This window comes from Hemicordylus capensis, chromosome 1 (genome assembly GCF_027244095.1).
Source record: "Hemicordylus capensis ecotype Gifberg chromosome 1, rHemCap1.1.pri, whole genome shotgun sequence".
NCBI lineage: Eukaryota > Metazoa > Chordata > Lepidosauria > Squamata > Cordylidae > Hemicordylus > Hemicordylus capensis.
In genome coordinates, this window is record NC_069657.1 from 74,261,782 (window position 1) to 74,285,107 (window position 23,326).

The 23,326-nt window shown below is 42.4% G+C and overlaps 1 protein-coding gene and 1 long non-coding RNA gene across 5 annotated transcripts in view; one reads left to right on the forward strand and one right to left on the reverse strand.

Moving 5' to 3' along the window:
• CAPN3 (calpain 3) overlaps positions 1-23,326 on the forward strand; it is a 48,722-nt gene that overhangs the window by 14,815 nt on the left and 10,581 nt on the right. Inside the window, exons 6-17 of one of the 4 annotated variants that reach the window (XM_053284929.1) lie at positions 327-458; positions 4,998-5,081; positions 6,308-6,393; positions 7,372-7,449; positions 7,647-7,807; positions 8,489-8,658; positions 11,644-11,852; positions 13,813-13,849; positions 14,327-14,434; positions 17,726-17,797; positions 18,155-18,212; positions 19,323-19,387. In XM_053284929.1, the coding sequence (XP_053140904.1) occupies positions 327-458; positions 4,998-5,081; positions 6,308-6,393; positions 7,372-7,449; positions 7,647-7,807; positions 8,489-8,658; positions 11,644-11,852; positions 13,813-13,849; positions 14,327-14,434; positions 17,726-17,797; positions 18,155-18,212; positions 19,323-19,387 (1,260 nt within the window). Of the gene's footprint in view, positions 1-326; positions 459-4,997; positions 5,082-6,307; positions 6,394-7,371; positions 7,450-7,646; positions 7,808-8,488; positions 8,659-10,305; positions 10,314-11,643; positions 11,853-13,812; positions 13,850-14,326; positions 14,435-15,699; positions 15,785-17,725; positions 17,798-18,154; positions 18,213-19,322; positions 19,388-23,326 lie in introns of those variants that run through there. The other 3 variants (XM_053284930.1, XM_053284932.1, XM_053284933.1) reach the window with 3 other exon arrangements.
• LOC128340140 (uncharacterized) lies at positions 13,762-21,351 on the reverse strand. The gene is made up of 4 exons (XR_008313489.1): positions 21,245-21,351; positions 20,132-20,250; positions 18,105-18,253; positions 13,762-14,716 (listed from the first exon to the last, which is right to left on the reverse strand). It is a non-coding gene; the product is annotated as an uncharacterized LOC128340140 (long non-coding RNA).

A 23,326-nucleotide genomic window follows, 5' to 3' on the forward strand; every position in this document is an offset into this window, starting at 1 on the left:
TTGTGCAATCATACTTGACAATAATAATACTAATAATATGCATTTGTAAAGTGCTTTTGAGTGTTCAAAGCACCTCACATGAATGACCTATGAATTAAACATTTCATTGACAGATAAGGATTAGATTCTAGGGATACAGTGGAAGTGCTAGTGCTCAACCACCATTGATGAAAGCAGATATCCTTTTGGCAAGCGGGCAAGAGGAACTGAAGTTCTCAAACCGGCTTTTCCGCTTTTGTTGCCTACTGCATCTATTTTTCTGATGCCTCTTACATAACATTTTCCTGTTCCTTTCCTTTGTTTGCTTTCCATTCTCTCTATTTCAGGATGACACAGGTTTTATTTATGGCTCTGCTCCTCAAACTAATCTTGGATTATTAATTGCCCAAATGACAAGGAATATGAGTTATGAATTTCTCGACGATTCAGCTGAAGGCACAGAGGGCAGGGCATCTCAGGTTTGTATTCCTCAAATTGCTACTTCCTCAAACAATGGAAATAATTGTGCAACAATTCTTCATGGGGCAATTGTGGTGTGAATTCTTATTTCACTGATATTCATAAACATATTGGTCGCATTTGTGACCCCAAAAACACTTGTGTTGTGCTTTATTTATTACATTAATAAGATATTTTCCCAGACAGAGAGAAGAATTTCCCTGTGCAGGGAAACTAGTATATGTGAAGCAGCTGTCTGGTCTGGATGGAACTAGGGGTTTTTTGTGTGTTTTTTTTAACGACTAAAGGAGATCAAAATGTTATCTATCACTGAGGCATACTCTAAAAACAAAAGTGAAATCTTTACCAAGATTAGATTGAGAGAAGTGTTCTATGGTTTGTAAAATAAGTGTTTTTTAACGTTTTTGTAGTGTGTGTGTGTGTGTGTGTGTGTGTGTGTGAGATTTTTTGCTTTTTATTTTAACACATTCCTATGGCGACAGTAATATACTGTACTAATGCACGTGGTATACATTTACTATAACTAGAGGCTGGTCTACACAGTTCAGTTCTCTGGCCAAAAAACAAACAAACCTGCATCCCTGTGATAACTTGCCTTTCTTATTGCTTCTTATTTATGTGTTTTGATTGTTTTATTCTAATGTTTTATCCCAGAGAACAATTTGTTATGCGGAGGATAACAAAGTTGTTGTTGTTATGCACAAAGACAGTCTGTGACTTCCAACCCCTAAGAATGAGAGAAAAGGAAAAACCAGGCTCTCTCTCTCTCTGTGTGTCTGAAGAGTTCTCTATAATTTATTCCTTTAAATGCTTGGGCCTACGATTTGCTCCAGAAAACCTGAATTATGGTGGAGAGTTTGCAACACTGTAGGGATATATACAGGGGGGTAGCTTGGGCAAAGGGAGCCCACGTTTGTCCCTCTCCCCAGCAGCCCTTGGAGTAACGAAGAAAATAGGGAGGGGGCCCTCAAGAGCTGGGGGGACCGAGTTCTTTGAACCCATCTACTCAATTATAGCTACACTCCTGGATGTGCAAAGCATGTTGAGCTTGAAAGGTTCCAACTCGAAATGGGTCGTTTCGAGTGTTTGGAGCTCGAAACAGACCACCCTTCAAATGAAGGGCCTGTTCCAAGTTCAGAGTGGAACAACCCGGTTCTGAGTCAGAATATTTCAAGTGTTCCAAGTGCCATTTTGGAGGTGTGTTTTGCCCTTGCTGACTATTTTGCCCTTGCTGACTGGCTTCCGAATGACCTGTGATCTCCTTGCTTCTTGGTTTGGCTTGTTACTATACAGATCAACTTGATTGAAATGTTCTGGACTCGTTACATCAAACCAACTGGCACAACCAGTTGTTCCGACAGAACATTCTGGGCATTTGTGTTCTGTTTTGAGCTCGGAACAGAACACAAATCCCATTCCATGCACATCCCTAAATGTTGCATACATACCTAGAACTGGGCTGTTCTATAACTGAAATAGCAAGCCTTCTGCATCCACACTAATAGTTGAGCTCAACTTTATCATTTAAACTGCCTAGAGATGAGAGTTCTAGGTGGTATATAAATTCATAAAATAAATTTATGAAATTGAAGCCCAGCAGAGAGAGAAAGGGAGAGTCCATCTAGCTCCCACCCAGTGCTGCCTGGAGTGAGAGACCAGGTGCTGGGGTTCCTTCTGCTGTTGCCTGCCTGCTTTGCTTCCCCTGTGGGCTGCAGCCTCAGGTCAACATCTGTGGGAAGTGTGGGCAGGACTGGTACCAGCCCGAGTGACTCAGCTGTTCCTCGGGTCACCTGCTCAGTTTTGGGCTTTATAGGAAGGCTCCTTGTGGCGGCGGGCCCACCACCGAAGGGACGACACCAAAGGAGGTCGCCCCTTTGGGGGAGCCACTTCGGGGGAGAACGAGGGTGAGGGCTAGAGGGCTTCTGTTTAATTAGTTTTAAGCTGTTTTAGACTTGGGTTGAAATTGCTGTAATGTGTTTGGGTTCAACTGAAGATGGGGGGACAGGGGGTGCCTTCGTTGACTATGGGGCAGCCATCCCGGTGGTGGTGGGGAATAGAAGAAGTAATGTTGGCAGGTCAGCGGACCGTTCCAGGGGAAGAATAGTCAGAAATTTAATAGCGGTCTGCCTTTCCAGCTGTCCTGCCATCTCTTTGACCTCGGGGAGAACTGCCAACAACCCACATAGCTTTCCCCTGCTCCTCTGTAATGCCAGGTCAGTCCAAAATAAATCTGAACTCATCCATGATTTGATCATGGATGAAGGGGCCAACCTGGTATGTATTACCGAGACTTAGTTGGGGGAGGCTAGTGGTCCAGTTTGGTCCCAGCTTCTCCCTTCGGGATATTCTGTAGAGGAGCAGGTGAGGGGACGTGGGCAGGGAGGTGGGGTGGCTGTGGTCTATAAGGATAACATCTCCCTTACCAGGGTCCCTGTCAGGGTGTTGGACCATATTGAATGTGTGTACTTGAGTCTGGGGACCAGGGATAGATTGGGACTTTTGTTGGTGTACCGATCGCCCCGCTGCCCAGCGGAAGCCTGAGCTCATGGACTTGGTCGCAGAACTCACGTTGGAGTCTCCCAGACTCTTGGTGCTGGGGGACTTCAATGTTCATTTCGGGACCAATCTGTCCGGGGAAGCTTAGGAGTTCATAGCGGCCATGACAACTATGGGCCTATCCCAAGAGGTATTTGGACCGACGCATATTGCAGGTCACACTCTTGATTTGGTATTTTACTCTGATCAGGGTGGTGTTCCGTGGGTGGAGACTCCTGTGATTTCCCCATTGTCATGGACGGACCACCATCTGGTTAAGGCTGGGCTTACAACCACTTCCCACCTCTGCAGGGGCGAGGGGCCCATTAGAATGGTCCGCCTGAAGAGGTTATTGGATCCATTAAGATTCCAAGAAGCCTAGGAGGGATTTAATGTTGGCTTTGCTGGTGATCCTATTGATGCCCTGGTTGAGATTTGGAACAACTTGCTCACCAGGGCAGTAGACACGATTGCTCCCAAGCATCCCCTCCGACCCGCTTCAGAATTGAACCCTTGGTATACGGAAGATCTACGGGGGCTGAAGCAGCAAGGTAGGCGACTGGAGCGCAAATGGAGGAAGACTAGACTCGAATCTGACAGATTGCAACATAGAGCACATCTAAAGATCTATGTTCAGGCAATATGGGCAGCAAAGAGGCGGTTCTTTTCTGCCCGTATTGCCTCTGCGAATTTATGTCCAGCGGAGTTGTTCAGGGTTGTGAGGGGCTAGTGTGTGCCCCACTTCCTTGAATCAGAATTTGGAGCCATCAGTTACCCGCTGTGATGTGTTTAAAGAATTTTTTGCAGATAAAATCTCTCGGATTTGGGCCAACTTAGATTGAGACTCCACAATTAATTCTATGTCTGAACTGGAGGTGTCCAGCAACTTCTCTTATGTGGTTCGATTGGATCAGTTTCAGTTTGTGACTCCTGAGGATGTGGACAAGCTGCTTGGAATGGTGGACTACCACTTGTTCTCTTGACCCTTGTCCAACACGGCTTGTCCTATCTAGCAGGGAGGTTGTTGTAGGAGGCCTGGTAGAAATCATAAATGCTTCTCTGAGGGAGGGCAGCCATGTCTCAAGGAGGCAGTTATTAGACCTCTTTTTAAGAAGCCTGCATTAGATCCCTCGGAGTTGAGCAACTATAGGCCTGTTTCCAACCTCCCATGGCTGGGCAAGGTAATTGAGAGGGTGGTGGCCTCCCAGCTCCAGGCGGTCTTGGAGGAAACTGATTAACTAGACCCATTTCATACTGGTTTTTGGGCGGGCTATGTGGTGGATATTGCCTTGGTCGGCTTGATGGATGATCTCCAATTGGCAATTGACTGAGGAAGTGTGACTCTGTTGGTCCTTTTGGATCTCTCAGCGGCTTTCGATACTATTGACCATAGTATCCTTCTGGAACGTCTGAGGGTGTTGGTCGTGGGAGGCACCGTTTTGCAGTGGTTCCGCTCCTACCTCTTGGATAGATTCCAGATGGTGGGCCTTCTCGGTTGCTGCCCCGAGATTGTGGAATGCGCTCCCTGCTGAGATACGATCCTCTCCATCTCTGGCAATTTTCAAAAAACACCTGAAAACCCTTCCTTTCACCCAAGCTTTCTCAGCTTCCTAAATTGTGGGGGTTTAATTTCTGGTTTATTTTAAAATTCAAAACCCGATTTCGGGGGTTTATATCACTGTAATTGCTTAATTGTTGTTTTAAAATGTTTTTAAATTGTTAATTGTTATATTGTTTTTTAATTTGTTTTAGCTCTTTACTGTTTTAGTGGTGTGTTTTAATTGTAAACCGCCCTGAGCCATTTTGGAAGGGCAGTATACAAATCAAATCAAATCAAATCAATCAATCAATCAATCAATAAAACTACCAGGCCACATATATGTGAACTTGCCTCCCCACATTTTCTTTACTAGGCATTCTGGACAGGAGAACATGTTGCCCTTTTAAAAACTCTTCAGAGGACACAGCTGTTACCCTTAAAATGCATTCTCTGTATTTTACAGACCATAGTTCCAATGCTGTTTGAGAGGCGCATGGCTAATGGACTGGTCTCAGGTCATGCCTATTCAGTTACAGCATTGGAGGAGGTAAGTATGGATTTTTATTTTATTTTTACTTAAGTACAAACCAGAAGTTAATTTTGCTAGGCTATGAGAACACTATACAATATGTGTTAAATATCAGAGACATTTGCACAGTTAGTTGCCTAGAATTTATACAATGTGACATTTTTCTTATTTTTTAGTCTACTTTCCTTAAGGGTTACATCACCCAACTCTTCTCCCTCCTTCTCTCTGTGTCCCTATCAACTATGCAATGCCTGGACTGAACCAAAGTCAGTACTGCTGTAGGGACACATAGGGACACCTCAATGGCATAGTTTGTGATGATGTCATACACCCCAATTCAAGATGGCGGACATGTGAATGTCTGAGGCAGAAATGGGAACTGATCTGAACCAAATGTAGTACCTTTGTTGGGACACACAGGGATACCTCAATGGTGTAGTTTGTGACTATGTCATCCACCCCAATTCAAGATTGTGAACTGCCTAACCGATTTGAACCAAATTTGGTACAGTTGTAGGGACACCTCAGTGGCGTAGTCTGTGACAATGTCATCCATCCAATTCAAGATGGAGGACGCATGAACGTTTGAAGCAGAAGTGAGAACCTATTTGAACCTAATTTAGTACAGTTGTAGGGACACAGGGACACATCAATGGTATAGTTTGTGACTATGTCCTCCACCCTAATTCAATATGGCAGATAGGTATACGTATGTCTGAGGTGCAAGAGGGCTAACTTGTGAACCACCTAACTGATCTGAATCAAACTGATACACTTGTAGTGAGTCATAGGCACACCTCTACTACATAGTTTGTAAAAATGTCATCCACCCCAATTCAAGATGGCAGCCGTGTGAACATTTGAGATAGAAGTGGGATAACTTGTGAAATAATTATCAATTAAGATATTAGTGAAAGAAAAGTAGGCAGATTAGTTCTTACCAGAACTTCTTGTTTTCAATTGCAAAACAAAAAATATGACAAAAAGAAAGAAATTAAACTGTATTTTTGCTAAGTAGTTTCACTAAGTATGTTAACTACTTAATGAAAAAGAAGAAATATTTACTGGTATCAGTGGACAGCAGAGGTGTAAATTAAGCATTTTTAGCATTAGAAAACTGGTGATATTGGACAGACTCCACTCATGGTAATATCCCTTCTGGTTTATGATGTAGCCTGTGAGCATACTGTGGAATTTTAGCCTAGCTCTTTCTTGAATTAATTATATATATTTTCCTCTCCAAGATAACATTTAAAAGGGAAAAGCTAAAATTGGTGAGACTAAGAAATCCTTGGGGGCAAGTAGAATGGAATGGAGCTTGGAGTGACAGGTGAGTACAAAGCAGCCCTGTTAGAATCCACAGACTAAGTTTAGTGGCAGAGGGACTTAATTCTAGCATGCTGCACTTTGTGCCTTCTGCAGATGTGCTCAGAAATATTAGTATTCTCTTATACAGAAGTTCTCTATTAAATGGTTTTTAGATTCAGATTGAGTGCAACTCCCTGCCTACACGTGCATCACAGACAGAACATTTTTTATCACTTGACATCATTTCACTCAGTGGCAATAGTTAATAGCTATAGGTTATCGTGATTTGGACAGTCAACAATGAGACTTATACAATGTAATCTTTGGCATGATTGCTCAGAGGTAAGTTCTATTGAGTTACTAGGCGTACTGCCTAGTCAGTGTGTTTAAGATTGCAGTCTAAGGGATGTAAATATATCTGTTAATCATCCGTTAAGAAAAGGAACAAGAATGAGAGGCAAAGCATGATTAATTCAATCAAATATCTCCCTTGCTACAGAATTTTGTAATGCATATTGAGAAAGTTGATATCAGCAACTAAAAATTACGGACATGGTCCAGTCAAAAATAAAGGTTGAAATGATGAGGGAAATTACTCAAAGTACTTTCAGAAGTGCAACTGAAATTAAAAGGACAAGTTAGGCCTTGTATGTTCTATTTAGGAAGAAAGATCTGAGAGTAATCCTTATGTTGGTAAACAGAGAGGATCTAAAAAAATAGAATTATAATATGTAATACAGTACATTCAATCTATGGCTCAGTTAAGTACAATACAGTAAATTTAACGTCCAGGTATGAATTTTTTAAAAGCCCAATCTCATGTTAATATAACCTGAAGATAGAAAGGGGGAAATTATAATTCAGCATTTGCTGAAAGAAAACTTTTCATCCATAGCTCATGAATAGAAAAAAAAATTGGGTGTGCATAATCTGTCATTTGAAAAGAGTCAGTGTTTAATAAGCTGGGTACTTAAAAAGGAACCTCTTCATTCTATTGCAGTTCAGATGAATGGAACATCATTGATCAAGCAGAGAAGACCCGCCTGCAGTATAAGGTTGCAGAGGATGGAGAGTTCTGGTAAAAATAACATTTCCCCCCCTGTAAAGAAAAGTATGCATTGCCTGTTTTAATGTATACCCATAAACTGCTGCCTAGAGACAGAAAATAAAACTCCCTTAACTGGTCCAAATAGAGGAAGTCATCACATGAAGTCCACTATTGTAGTATTAATGGCTTCTCCCCACCCCCCACCCTGGAATCTATCCTACCTCTAGGATATCTTTTGAAGATTTCATGAGGTACTTCACAAAGCTTGAGATTTGTAATCTCACACCTGATGCTCTAGAAAAAGATAAACTTCAGACATGGACCGTTTCAGTCACTGAAGGGCGATGGGTGAGAGGCTGCACAGCAGGAGGCTGCCGTAACTATCCAGGTAAACAAAAGTTTAGAGCTATGTTATTTGTTTCATTAATTGATTAGGGTAACCATTAAAAATGCATTGGTTGTTTAAAAAGGTTCTTTTGATCAGGCAACAGATTTGTACCTATATTTTATCCAGAAAACAAGTATTTATAAAAGCCACAATGGCATTGGTCATCTTAAAAGGTGTGTAAGTGGAGGCTCTTAAGACTCTGTAGCTAGGTCTCATGGCAGATTGAGAACAGTACTTCATCTCCAACCCATTAAAGATGGTGATGAACTACAGCTAGCTGTCATGTTTCTTTATCACATTGTGCCTCCTAAAACTGTAGATAAAGAGGATTTTCTTTCAATAAACTAGGAAACTCTTCAAAAGGAATAGGGTAGAAGGACTCGACTTCAGTTTTGACTTTGACTTAGGTGAACAGCTCATAATAAAGTAAGGTTACTTTGTTATGAGCTGTTCATAATAAGCTGTTAATACTTTATTCTTCTCTTATGAGCTGTTCATACTTTATTCTTCAGCCTTGCTTGAAGAAATGTCTAGTAATGAATAAAATATTGCCTTTGACCTTCAAAAAATAACATAAAGTATAACTGAGGTAGAGAGGAATTCTCATGGGAACTATCTGTAGCTTCTTCAGGAAATTAAAATGTAACTTAATTATAATGTTTTGTGCTGGGGGCTTTGCAGACACATTTTGGACCAATCCTCAATATCGCTTAAAACTCCTGGAAGAAGATGATGACCCAGAAGACAATGAAGTTGTGTGTAGTTTCCTGGTTGCATTGATGCAGAAAAACAGGAGAAAAGAACGCAAGCTAGGAGCCAATTTTCTCACAATTGGTTTTGCCATCTATGAGGTACTGCTGTTACCAGAATTCTGTGTTTTCGCACTATATAGGTAGACAGACACAAACACATACCTCATGGCCAGCTGATGATTCTGCACAGCAGGATATAAAATGTTAACATTGTAGTTCCTGCTTTTAAATACCAAAATTCAGAAAGGTGTCTGAGCAGGCAAGAGCTACATTAGAAAAACATTATTGTAGATAATAAACTTATGCATACAGACTACAGTAGGGGTGGACAGAAGGTAGATCAGAATCTACTGGTAGTTTGGGTGATTTGTGGTAGATTATTAAGTATTTTTGACTCTCACCTGTTTAACAGTAGCAACAACATAGAGGTTCCTCCCCCTCTCCAAAATTACACTGCCAAAACGAATAAAGTTGGGGGGCGGGGCTGTGTTTAGCTATTATGGGGGCCAGGGCAAAGATAATTGGGGGACAGCAGGAGGTTGGGACATGATGAATCGATATGGTTCTAATCCTGCCAGAACTAGAAGAGTCTGTTGCTATGCTACTGTTTGGGGGCCCCTGTTGGAGCAGGCCCCTGAGGAACTGCTTCCTCAGTACCCCCTTCAGATAGCCCTGGTTAGGGGCAACTGAAGTCCTTGTATAGATACTGGATTAAAAAATTGATAAATCTTTATGTAACCTATTTCCTAGAGATAGACAGCTATAACGTATTTCCCAGATTAGTCATTTGCTTATTGGGTTATTGCTTCTTGAATACTATATCCAAGTGTTTACTGATATGCTTTTCTGCAAATAGTAGTTTGATAATTATAGATACGTTCAATGCTTATTATTTTATGGCTGGATAAATCATGACAAGTAGAAGGCACTAATTAGAAATTAATTTGTAAGATGGTGAAAACATGGCTATTGATACTATGGTTCTTGATCAACATAGACTGTTTCAATCAGCACTTGTATTTTTAATTTTTGGCTTCTCCCAACTACACTGTCAATGGGCCAGTTTGGACAAGATGGCCACCAGGACACGCAATAAAGACAGGGTCGTGCCGAGAGCACACCAGTCATTATATCGGCGGAAGAGACCCCAATGCACTCTCAGTGCATCACTTTATTGTGTGGGAGGTGTTTATCTGAAAATACAATACAAAATACAATACAAAAACAATTTAAAAAACCTTTTTTTAATCAATTACAATCAGATTTTTAAAAAGTAAAAATTTAGATTTAAAAGGCCTGAGTGAACAAAAAAATCTTTACCTGGTGTCTAAATGAACAAAGCGATGAAGCCAGGTGAACCTTACCGAGGAGGCTATTCCATAAATGGGATGCAACCACCAAAAAGGCACTCTCCCTAGTAGCCACCTGCCAAACCTTGTTTGGCAGGGGCACCTGGAGGAGGGCCTAGATACTGTCATTTTCAGAGCCATGCAATGATAGCAACCATTAGTGACCTCCCATCCTATGCTGCTGTTTTACAAAATTATAAATGAAAGAGCTTATTACTGTACAGATTAGTATAGAAAGCTATGGCCTGATTTTGAAAGAAGATGGTGATCTATTCATAATTGAGCAGATATTTGTCAGAGCTGTGACAGAGGTGATAAACATAAATGAATGTGTTAAACAAGCCTCTACCCAGTCATAATGGCATTTCTTCTATCTTGTTTTCCCTCCCTAAGGTACCAAAAGAGGTATGAACACAATGGAGGAAGAAGAGCTAATGCCTTGGCATAACATCATCACATTGTATTGCTTTTGTGCTTATCCATGTCAGCTATTTGTCCAGTTATGTTTCTTAATAGTGGGTGACCACCTTACCACATGTTAAGGTTTTCTACTTATATGGTTACCTGGTCATCTGCACTGATGAAAGTAGTAGTAAGTTTATTGCGGTCACAGACCAGATTAACAAACAATAGCAATTAATAGTATTAATAAGAAAATTCAAGAAATTTCAAAATTTACAAAATCACAAACTGTTCAAATTACTAATACAGTCTTTACGGAGCTTCAACGCCACGAAACAGAACTTTGCCACATTATCTGAAATTATTTGAAAAGGTTTAAAATTGGTCAGCATAATTTCCAAATAAAATTGGTCTGTGTGACCAGGATAAATGGCTAAAATAGGAGCAATAAATTTGGTGCAAGCATCCTTATAAAACTGTCAATAAAGTATAACATGGATGATAAACTCTATATCCCCTGAGCCACAGGGGCAACAGAGCTGATCATAAGGATGTTGTTTGAATTTACCATCAAGTACTGCCGAAGGAAGAACGTTCAACCGCGCAAGGGTCACAAATCTCCTAAATTTTGGTACCAAGATCTGGTCTAAATATTCAGCCGGTTTATAGTTAAAAGTTTGAGAACCTAAGTATATTCCCTTGGATAGCCATGCGGACTCCTCCTGCAAATCTATATCTCGGAGCCATTGCTTCACAAAGCAAAGTGCCTGCTCTAATCCTTGCCCAATAAGATCTTCTTGAGACGTGCCCAAGTGATGCAATTTTAATTTCAGAGCTGATGAAAGATTTTTGAAGGTTTTATTTTTAGACTACTTTCCTTAAAGAAAATAAGCTTATGAGATCACCCAGCAGTCTCTGTGTGTATTTGCGTGTGCGTGTGTACGCATGGTATCCTCAAGGTGGCTTACAACAGATTGTGATAAGATTAAAAAAATATAATATATAATAAATAAAACCACATAACAATGGCCATCTTGCTCTGCCTGATGGCAAAATCTCAAATGTGCTTCCCTTCAGTTCTGGAGTCCAGCACTGAATTCCCAATCAAGTTAGCCTCATGTGGTTGTTTTGAAACTAAACAAGACATCCTGATCATAGATCTCCTACATCATGTCTATATGAGTCTATCGCAAGTAACTCTATCTGGATTGGGATGATAGTCTTCAGTGCAATCAATATATTGCAGAGCTGTTTGTACAACTTACATCTATTTTGTTGATGTTTTTGGGAAGTGTGCAAGTTCTTTCTGGCACTTACTTGTTTTTATTTGCAGATGCAAGGTGACAATAAGCATTTACAAAAGGATTTTTTCCTTTACAATGCCTCCAAAGTAAAGTGTAAGTCTTATATAAACTTACGAGAAATTGCTGAACGCTTCCGGTTGCCTCCAAATGAGTATGTCATCATACCATCCACATTTGAACCTCACCAAGAGGGAGAATTTATCCTAAGAGTCTTCTCAGAAAAAAGAAGTCTTTCAGAGTAAGTAGAAGAGCAATGTTTTTGATTCATAAGAGAACAGAGTATACTGAGGAGGTGTCCAGCAGCTCCCCTTGTGTGGTTAAATTGGATTAGTTTCGGTTTGTGACTCCTGAGGATGTGGACAAGATACTTAGGACACTTCACCTTACCTCCTGTCCTCTTGACCCTTGCCCAGCATGGCTTATTCCAGGGGTTCTTGACGTTGGGTCCCCAGATGTTTTTGGACTTCAGCTCCCATAATCCCCTGCCCTAGTGGCCTTTGGTTGGGGATTATGGGGGTTGAAGTCCAGTAACATCTGGGGACCCAACATTGAGAATCCCTGGCTTATGCAATCTAGCAGGGAGGTTATTGGAGAGGGTCTTGTTAAGCTCATTAATGCTTCTCTGGGGGAGGGCAGGATGCCTCCTTGTCTTAAGGAGGCAATTGTTAGACCATTGTTGAAGAAACCTGCATTAGATCCCTCGGAATTAGGCAATTATAGGCCTGTCTTCAACCTCCCATGGTAAAAAAAAAATATAAGTACAGGTAAAAAATACAGGTAAAAAAAAAATATAAGTCACTGTTCACATATTCAGTTTAGCACTATGTACAGAGAATCAGGGCTTGTGAATACTAAGCTGAAGCTTATGAGCTAAGATTATATTCATTTGCTCTTACTTTGCTTCTTATGATAAGTGAGTTAAATGTGGTGTCTTAATAATATGGCTATTAATGGTGAGTTTGTCTTTGAATCAGTGTGAAATCCTTAGTATTAAGGCCCACTGGGAGTTTCTTGCTCTCTTTCTCTCATTTTAATGATCTTTCTGAAATACTAGAATATATTCCAAGCAGTGACACGGTTTACTCTGCATATCCTTTAATTATTTTCAGAGTATCTGGAAAAAGCCAAATTCTCCATTTATTTTTAAAACTTATGTAATAGTGATGCTACAATGCATAGTAAAGAATTAGATAGGCACTTCTGTTAAGTTTTCCAAGTACACCTCCACATAGTATTTGGGTATTTCATGAGCCCCAGCATACTGAAATTTGTAGTTTTCCAGCATTTTTTGGTCTGGCTACATCCACTGCTAAATAGTTTTTGGAATTTTTTTCAGCAGATATTATAGTAAAGTTATCTGAAAAATGGGTGTCAGATGTTTGGACAGGGGGCGCAATTTCAGTGCTTGCCCTAGGTGCTATTTTCCCTAGATACGCCTCTGTTTATATGCCACCTTCAAAGAGTTTTCCATTGCATTTGAAAGCAGGGAGGGGCTATTAGAGAGAATAAACTAAACTGCAAACTGAAGACAGATAATCCTGGAGAGAATCCAACTATGTGGCCGCTAAGAGTTGACACTGACTTGATGGCACTTAATCAGTCAATCAATCAATCAAACTAGAATCAACAAGAGGTCCATCCAGTTCAGTAATCTACACGGACTAGAAACATCCCTCCAAGATTTCAGAAAGGGGGCTTTCCCAGCTGTACCTAGAGATTCTAGGGATTGAATCTAGGGCCTTCTGCATGTAAAATATATGTTTTGTGGCCTCATCCCCTGCAAGCTAGACAGATGACAGAGATCTGTGATCAGATCTCTCATCTCTTCAAATTTTTGCAAGGGTGGCGGGTCCAATCTGGAACAGGACCACACTGCTGCAGGAGGTTTTTAATCCTTTCCCCTCCTCATCAGTTTCCCCATGAAAGTCACCCTCCCCAGCTCTATTTGGCCAACTGACTGAGTGAGTGTATGTGTACATACACACACATACCAGCAGTAATTGGCAACAACAATGCTTTCTAGATTTTCCTTGCTATCAGGATAAATAGTAAATCTGGCAGGTACTATTTTGGGACCAATTCTGTACTCGTGGACAGTGGAAGGAGAGGACTAAGAAGAATGTCATTGTGCTCTTATAGATGCTGTATTTTATTCTTTTATTCCCCACCCCACTTTCCTCAACCGCCCCTCACCACAGGGAAGTTGAAAACAAGATTCAAGCAGGACACATTTCTGTGAGTACATTATGTATAAAGGGTATGAAGTCATTTGTTTTCTTTCTGAAGCCACACAAAGGGTGCTTTTTCGTTTCTACTGCCTATTTCCAGCTTTTATTGGTATTATAGCATTGCTGCCATTTATACTTACGAATAGTTGTAATATCAGAGCTTTACAAGCTTGCTTTGTACTTTAAACAAACAAACAAACAAACAGCTACTAAAATGAATAGCTTATCTGTGTTCTCATACATGAATTTGCAGGGACAGCCTAGTTTAGTGATTAGAATCCAATCCTTGGTTGGCCTTCTCACAGCTTACTACAATATTCTTTGCTTTGTGCACATGTACATGTGAGAGATGACCTATGGTGTAAAAGGATGAGCAAATGTGTAGAATTCATGTTGCTAATATGCTACCCTGTTGGTCACTTCAACTCATTTATTTTCCTCTCTCTCTCTCTCTCTCTCTCTCTAATTTTTCTCCTCTCTCTAGCCAATTATCTTTGTCTCAGACAGAGCAAACAAAAACAAGGATCAGAAAGGTGGTGAAGGGCCTAATGCCAACAAGGGAAAAACAGATAAGAAAAATAAAAGGGATGAGGTCAGCATGAGGAATGCTGAGTGTATTAGGAATACGAACTAGCATGGTAATGCGGCTAGCTATGGTTTGTGCATGAGCAATGAAAGCATACCTCTTCTGGTATAATGCTGACCTCCTTGGGAGTGTTTTCAAAATTACAGAAATAATGTTAATAACTATTAGAATTGCAAGCACAAGGTGGCAGCTACAGCATACTGGTCTTTCCTGAAAAGTTTGCAGAGGTCCAGTTTCACCACATCTTCTTCCACATGCATGGACTTGCACGCATTGCACAGGAAGTGGCTGTGAAAAACAGAAGGGGAACAATTGGTAGAATGCTTTCAAAATCATTGCAGCAACGTAGACCCATCTTTAATTCCATCTCAACAATCTCTTAGGCAGCTTTAATTTCCCCCCTATAGGCTGCCTACTCTAAAAACAGTTGTGAATACCTTGCACACTTTTTGCCTAAAAGTATTTTCTCATGTATTGTATTTAACTCTAGTAAGTATGTTTATCTATAATTCTCTAAGGTGTACCCGTAGTTAATCCCGTACATGGCACCTCTTGTGAGAGTTCATGGGCAGAAGCACCATGATTGGGCAGTGGAGATTCCATATGCAGATGGGGGGGGGGAAGAGCCTGTGGCACCATACTGATTGGGCAGTGGGATTCCATATGCAGATAGGGAGGAGGAACCTGTGATGGTTAAGGTCAGTTGGAATGCAACTGCTACTAGTCAGAACAGATAGATGGATGGATAGATAAATGGCAGGGGTCTGCAAAGAGAAGGGGGGTCATGAGGGAGGAAAGAGCCCCTTCAGCAGGAGGAGGCTGCCACTGAGTGAATTAGATGAGGAAACAAGATGAACAAGATCTGTTCACTCAGGGAGGGAGGGAGAAGGAGAGAGAGAGGGAGAAAGAAAGACAGATGGGGAAGAGAAAATGAAGGAAGGGCGAGGGACGGGCCTGAGCCTCTCAGCAGCCCAAGGGGAACGAGTGGCCATGGCGACACCTATTGGCAGCAAGGAAAGACCCAGTCAACCACTGCTGCTGTTTAGGGCTACCAAGGCCATTGGCAGAGGAAGGAATGAACAGCCATGGCAGTAGTGGCAGTGAGGAAGGATCAACTGCTGCTGCTGCTCCTCCTGTGGGGAGGAGCAGGAGTGGAGCTCGGGCGGGTGGGGAGGTTTCTGGGGAAAGGGGCTGTAGCTTGGCCAACAGGTGCCAGCAACACTGCAGCCACGACCAAGAGGGATGAGGGGAATGGAGTAAAGGGATGGAGAAATGACCATGAGGGATGAGGGGGATGGAAGTAACTGGATGGAGGAAGAGGAGTGCGGCTCCGGTGAGAGTGGAGAGATCTCTGAGGTGAGGGGGACTGTGGCCCTGCCCGCTCCTCTTCCCAACCTGCATATGGAGTTCTCACTGCCCAATCACCACAGTGCTTCTGTTCTGTTACCGCTGAATGGTAAAGCACTGTGTGGGCGGGGCTTGCCACATATGACCTTAGTATATTATAGATAGATGAGCTGGCCTGGGCACAGAGCATCTGTGCCACTAGTTCTCCCTTTTTTCTCCCCCTTCTTTCCCCCCTCATTCTTGGCTCTCCCCCCATTCTCACCCCCCTCCGCTGCCACCTTCTCTCCCCCTCATCACTGCCACCTTCTCTCCCCCTCCTGGCAGCTCGCTTGCGAACTCTCACGAGAGCTGCCACACACACAGGATTAGCCATGGGTACATCTTAGCAAATTATATAGAGAGTTAGATAGATTCCGTGCCCAGATCTTTCACTAACATACTTTCATATGTAAGAGTGAATAACTATTATCTTGGTTTCAAACCATGTTGCTTCTAGGCCTTTTTCCACTGCTTTGCACCTCAGATCCTTTGCAGTAGGGTTGCTAACATTCCACTGTCCAAATAAGGGACACGAGACAGGGAGTATGCAGGAACAATTGGGAGCCTGAGTGCTGTATGTGTTTTTACCACTTCCAACTTAAACTGCTTCTCCTCTTCTATTGATATAACCATGGCTAACCAAACTGGGTGTGATGTAGTTTTATTTTCAAGAAAGAGAAGCATTTGTTAGCCAGAAAAATATGTTTCACAAAGGAGCGCTACCCAGTAGCCATCTCTTGCATGATTTTCATGATCCTAATACCAGGATAATGCTAAATTAGCCAATCACTGGTGGCTGTTAATGTTTTTGTTAGTGTCCCCAATATGGGAATGCTGGCAGCTGTAGTACTACAGAGTGATGAGTTGGAGCTCATTAATTATTTTGTTGTTAGTGGAAATAACTGGGTTGATCTGACTGAGCCATAGGCTCTTCCCATTTGCTAAAAATAAGGAACAAATGGCTTCCCGCAAGGGACAGACAATTTGGTGCTTAAATAAGGGACATCCCTGCTAATAAGGGACTGCTGGTAACCCTACTTTTGCACTCATGGATCATCTATTAATCAATCAACTATGCATAATTTTCTCTCTTTTATGGTTTTATAAAAAGATTGGGGGAATTTTGAGAGATATAGTCTGAACAACCTTGTAGCTTCTCTAATTTTATATGTTATGGTTCCAGAGCTATTTTCTTGGAGACAACATGGTGTCTTAAAAACAAAATGATTTAGCTAGTTGCAATTTAGGAACAACAAAACTCTTTCTGAACACCACCACAATCTATTGCATGAGGAGAACTTGTATGTAGACTGTACTTTAAAATGGTATACACCATTTTAAATGGTGTGTACACATGCTAGTAAATGGTACACATGCTAAAAATGGTACACACACTAGTAAATCATTTAACAGTGCTAAATATATTTCCTTTCTTGTTTTCTGTATTTTAGTGACCACCCAGAGTAATATACAGATTTGTCTACATATGCAAAATAAACTGAATTTTCAAAGCTGAAGTTTACCTCCATGAAAAATCTGCCATGGAGTTTAATTCTATGCATATTTATTCAAAAGTGAGTCCTACTGAGTTCAGTAGGGCTTATTCTTAAATGTGCATAGGATTGCAGCCTTAGAAGTGTTATGCTTCTCTGGAAAATTTCTGCATCAAAAGAAGCACCAACTTCTCTCCCTCCCCCCACCCCGCCCCCCCAATGATCCAGAAAGAGGGAGTTGAATTATCTTTATTTTGGAAAAACAGCAGCGTTTGAACTGAGGTCATTATCAACAATATACTGAACTGAAAATATACTGAATTGCAAGGAAGTGTCAAGGGCAGACAGAAGCAGCTTCTGTAAGCCCATAGATCAGATTTTCATGTAAATCAGCTGTGTTCATTTTGTATCTTTGCAGCCCTCACACAGAGATAAGGAAAGTGAGGAGGAAGAACAGTTCAGAAATATTTTCAGACAGCTTGCTGGAGATGTGAGTACACAACCATTTTCCTCTCTTAGAAGCTATTTAAAGGAAAGCTTTCAATAAGCTTTAAGCTACAGCATTTGCTAATCCTTTCACAAAATTTTGAAAGCTAGTTTTTAAGATCATATCCTATCAATCTTCTGCTAGCTAGGACTGGCTTGGTTTCCATGTGGTAGTATAAATTCTGGGACAGCTTAGTTAGTTTCCAAACATTTTCATTACAGCAGACATTGGTCCTTGTAACAAATGTGAGACTTGTTTGACATAGCCTATCTATACAGTAAAGCATTCAGAAAACTGTAATTCTTGCAACCTTTTGCAGCTTAGCTGTGTGGACATTCTCTCTTCTTTTTTTCCTGACAGGACATGGAGATCAATGCTGATGAACTCAGAAATGTCCTCAACAATGTTCTGAAAAAACGTATGCTTGGCATCCCTTTTTGCCCTTCTATTCAGCAGCCTCTGTGAATATAATCAGGTGTAGGAATCATCTTAAGTGGTGCAGCAGGGAAATGCTTGACTAACAAGTAGAAGGTTGCTGGTTTGAATTCCCGCTGGTACTATATCGGGCAGCAGTGATATAGGAAGATGCTGAAAGGCATCATCTCACACTGCGCGGGAGGCGGCAATGGTAAACCCCTCCTGTATTCTACCAAAGAAAACCACAGGGCTCTGTGGGCACCAGGAGTCGAAATCGACTTGACAACACTTTAGGAATCAGAGCAAGATGATTTGCATGAGAATCACCTCCGGACCAACATTCCATTGCAGTAATGTGATTAATGGGTAATGAATAGGCTGATTCCTGTGGGTCAGATCTCTTAGCAATACCACCAGCTAAGGCCCGTTTTTTCATGCTTATTCATGAATCTTGATTATTCTGAGCATCAGTCACAAGAGTATTGATCTTGATTTAAATTACCCATTTGCAGATTCACTATATCACCCATGTGTAAATTTATATGTAGGTTAGGCTTCAAGACAAGCACATACTGCTAACAAGATTAGGTTTGATAAATATACATATTCCTGAAGATCAACCAACTCATCAGCAAAAATATGATCTACGTTTTCACTGCAAAGCAAGTAATGGATGGATCAGAGTGAACTACCACATCTTACATGAAAACTGATCATGTGGTAAAAAGATATAACACCACTTTGTATGCCACATATTCAAAATCACACTTTTGTAAACATACAGCACAAGAATAAGTAACTCCCTGGTTTAATATAATCTTCAGTAACACAAATGTCAGTCACTGCTTTATCTATGCATTGCAAGGGAATGAAATATCTACCCCCAGTAACACTAACTACTTTGTTTGTGAATATGAAAGAGTGATGGAAGTTAATGATGATGAAGAGTGATGGATATTAAACAGCAACAACTCCATGTTAAGTAATCCTCATTATGTTTCCTTTTCAGAATGGTAGTTAGAGCAGATTTGGTATACAATTTTAAATGACTAGTACTTACAACAGCTAATATCAATGCTTGATGTTATTTAATTGGAATAATTTATTTTAGACAAGAAACTGAAGGCAGAAGGATTTGCACTGGAGTCCTGCCGTAGCATGATTGCCTTAATGGATGTATCCTTTTCAGTTCCTGCACAGTTACTCAGCATCAGAGGTGCACTTAGGTAATTTGGAGCAGGTGTGGAGGGAGGCCAGCGGCAGCCCAGGTTCTGCTGCCACTGCAGCTCCCCCAGCCCCGCCCCTTGCGTCTGATGCCAGACACAAGGAGCATTTAGCCAGGCCCCCTGCAAATGACGTCAGATGCAGGGGCATGGTTTAGCTCCCAAACAGGGCTGTGCGGCCCCATTTGAGAATTAGATTGGCCAGTGCTACATTCTCAGCATGACCAGGAATGGTGAACACAGGGAGAGTCGCTCTGGCTGTGCTGTAAATGTGGTGCTGGCCAATTTAGCTCCCAAACGGGGCTGCACGGCCCCATTTGGGAGCTAAATCACACCCCCACTTCTGACATCAGACTTGGGGGGGTGTCTGGGGCGCCAAGCATGGTCCCTGAGGGACGGCGGCCCATCCTTTCTTTGAACCCATCCACTCAATAGTGGCTCCACCCCTGTTTTGGAGCCTGGACCTAAAGGCCTTTGGAGGCCTTCCCACCCCCACTCCCTGCTGCAAGTCATGAGCAGGCTTAGGTTCAGACATAATGTGAAACCATAGTTCTCCCCCAGTGTAGGAGGGTATCCATTCTAATGGGTTGTCACTTGCTCCCTGGAGGCAGGAATTCTGTAGAAATGAAAGTAGCCCTATGGTGCCTCTGTTAGGATCCTCCCAGTTCCAGGCCTGCCTTGCTCCCATGAATAGGACCTTCGCAGTAGCTCCAGCTCTCTCTCTCGGCCTTTTCTCTGTTTTTCCTCCTTAGCACTAAACTCTTGTTCTTCATTTCCTCTGTCTTCCTCTTTGTTGTTCTTGCCTCTATTTATCTCCTAAACAACAAACAAACAAAAAATATTTAGCTCTCTATCTTTTTTACTATGCCTATCTATCTATCTATCTATCTATCTATCTATCTATCTACCTACCTACCTACCTATCTATCTATTTATTTTTACATTTATATCCCGCTCTTCCTCCAAGGAGCCCAGAGCAGTGTACTACATACGTGAGTTTCTCTTTCACAACAACCCTGTGAAGTAGGTTAAAGCCTACCCCCATCCCTCTCTGAGGACATAGAGCAGGGCCCTTCTGGCCACTACAAATGTGGTACAGTGAAAAACAAGAAATGGAACCACAACCAAAGGGCCCGCAAATGCTCCCAGGCTCCGATGCCAGATGACCACACAGCCAGCTGAAAGCAAAAGTACACCCAGCTAGAAGCCACACTCTACTCCTCTCCATCCTCTGCAGTGAGGGAACATAGCACCATGTGCAGATCAAAGAACCCAGACAATTCGCTGGTGGCTCTGCCGCTGCCCTGCTCAGAGCCCTCCAATTCTTCACCTCCATGGGGAGATCCCACCATCCCAGGTGTGCCTCACCATCCTGTGCAGCCCGAGGAGCCGGCCTTGCCTGTGCAGTTCATCTCCTCCAGGGTGGTGGCAACAGGGGGAACTTCAAATATACCAGCTGGCTCCCCATCTTCAGATGACCCAGGCCCAGTGCAACCAATCACCATGGTGGCCACAATCCACCCTGCCACACCTCATCTCTGATGGATAAGTGAGTACCCCATTCTGGTGGAGGTACTGGATGCCTCTCTGGCTACTCCAGGGGCAAACCCCCAGGAAAACACCCCAGCAGCTTCTGTCCTTTCACAGGCCCCTCCCTCCTTTTTCATGGGGAGTGTTCATGGGACATAGTATACAATGAGCTGCACCGCCATGAAACAGGAGTCCCAGCTTTAAACACTCCAGCACCCGTATTGCCCGCTGCTGCTACTGTCCCTCCGACATTACCAGGGCCTACTGCTCCTATCCCTACCAGAACTCAAGCAGTTCCCAGAGAAAGTTCACAATCTTTTCCAGCCCTGCTAGGCAGGCCATTCCTGAATGGGAGAGGGGCAGATTCAGGCCCACACTGCCTGCCGGGCAACACTGATCTAGGCTGAGGTAATCAGATAGCGACTGCTGCCACTCCCCTGATCCAAGGGGCCATGCCAGAGGCGCCAGATCACGCATGAGGAGCAGATCACTTATTCACCTTAGCACCAGGTGTTCTCATAGGCCTATAGGATCTGGAATGCTTACTCTCAAATGCCTTACAGGCAGTACAAATGGATACACCTTCTTTTCCTAACAGACCAATTTCAGTACATTCCCTCTCAGATTATTCCACTCACACCAGTAGGGAATCTGTAGCACAAGCCATTGCTATTGAGGGTTGTCATCATTCCAGCTCAGTTCATCTGGGGGATGCAGTGGTCCCTAGCATCCCACTCTCCACCCGGCCTCTTGTGCCCCATGCCATTACAGATGTAAATCAGTCATCTCCTACTCATAACACCTTGCCCTCCAATTCAGGGTCTCAAGGGGCTCATTCTAATAAAGAAGAAGGTGAATGGTCTTCTGATGAAGACCCCCCAGCCACGGAGCCTCTTCCCAAGCTTTTCAAGCCTGAGAATGTTATGCACTAATCCTGAATCTGTTATTAAGAAAATCCCATGAAGCAACAGCACTCTCCATTAAGGTAGCTACTGCCGCCACCATTTTTGCCAGGGCCTTTATTATCTGGGTCAAATAACTCTTGCAAGACCTTCCACAGGGACTCACTAAACCAGGCATCCCCAAACTGCGGCCCTCCAGATGTTGCTGAACTACAACTCCCAGCATACCCAGCCACAAAAAAATTGTGTCTAGGGATGCTGGGAGTTGTAGTTCAGCAACATCTGGAGGGCCACAGTTTGGGGATGCCTGCACTAAACTAAAACAAGATCTAAGCAAAATATCCAAGGCAGCCGCCTTTATGGCAGATGCCTGCTTAGACTCCTTGCAATTCTCAGCTAGAGCTATGGCTTCAGATGTTGTTGTTAAGAGAGGCCTCTGGCTTAAATCATGGAGCATTGACTCCATCAAGGTTCAATTTGGCTTCATCAGCATTTAAAGGAACAAAACTGTTTGGAGAGAGTCTGGATCCAGTTCTGGTTGAACCTAGAGACAATCATAAAGTAATACCCTCTACTAAGAGGGACAATAGATGGCAATTTCATCATAACTAGCCTAATTTTCATCCCAACAGAAACTTCTGTTTGAGACCCAGAGACAATAGGCCCAACCATCCTACATGGAGGTCCTCATGGAACCCTAGAGACAGACAAAAATTCAGACAGCCTCAGGCCAACCGATCCTTTGGGAATACCAGGAACCTCAATTTTTTTAAAAAAAAGTATCAATAATGACTATCCTGCCCCCACAAGTGGGAGGTCACCTCACAGTTCCTTCCAGCCTGGCAATATTCTACCATGGATCACTGGGTACTCTCCAACATAGAAGAAGGTTACTCACTAGATTTCCAAGTAACACCTCCAGAACACTTCAGATCAACACTGCGCTCCAAGAACCCAACAAAACATCTACACATGATGTTAGCAATTCAATCAAATTAGTTCCATCAACAGAAAGATGGCTACTCCTTTTTATTTCTTGTTCCCCCAAAAAGACAGTTCCTAGAAAGCAATACTAGATCTGAAGGCTCTCAACAAATTCATCAAAAAATGCAAGTTCAGGATGGAGACATTGCACACAATTCTACAAGCAATACAGAAGTTAGATTTCCTCATTTCCATAGACCTGATGGAGGTCTCCCTCCACATCCCCATTCTACCAGCTCACAGATGATTCCTGTGTTTCCACTATGCAGACCAGCACTTTCAGTACCACACCCTTTCATCAGTACCACACCCTTTCAGTACCACACCCTTTCATCACCAAAGGTGATGGTTGCCCTAATGGCGCACACGAGAACCCAAGGGCTACAAACATACCTGTATCTCAACGATCTACTGATCAGAACGAGTTCATGCCAGAAAGCAAAGTCGGATATCACCACAACCATGTCATTGCTATT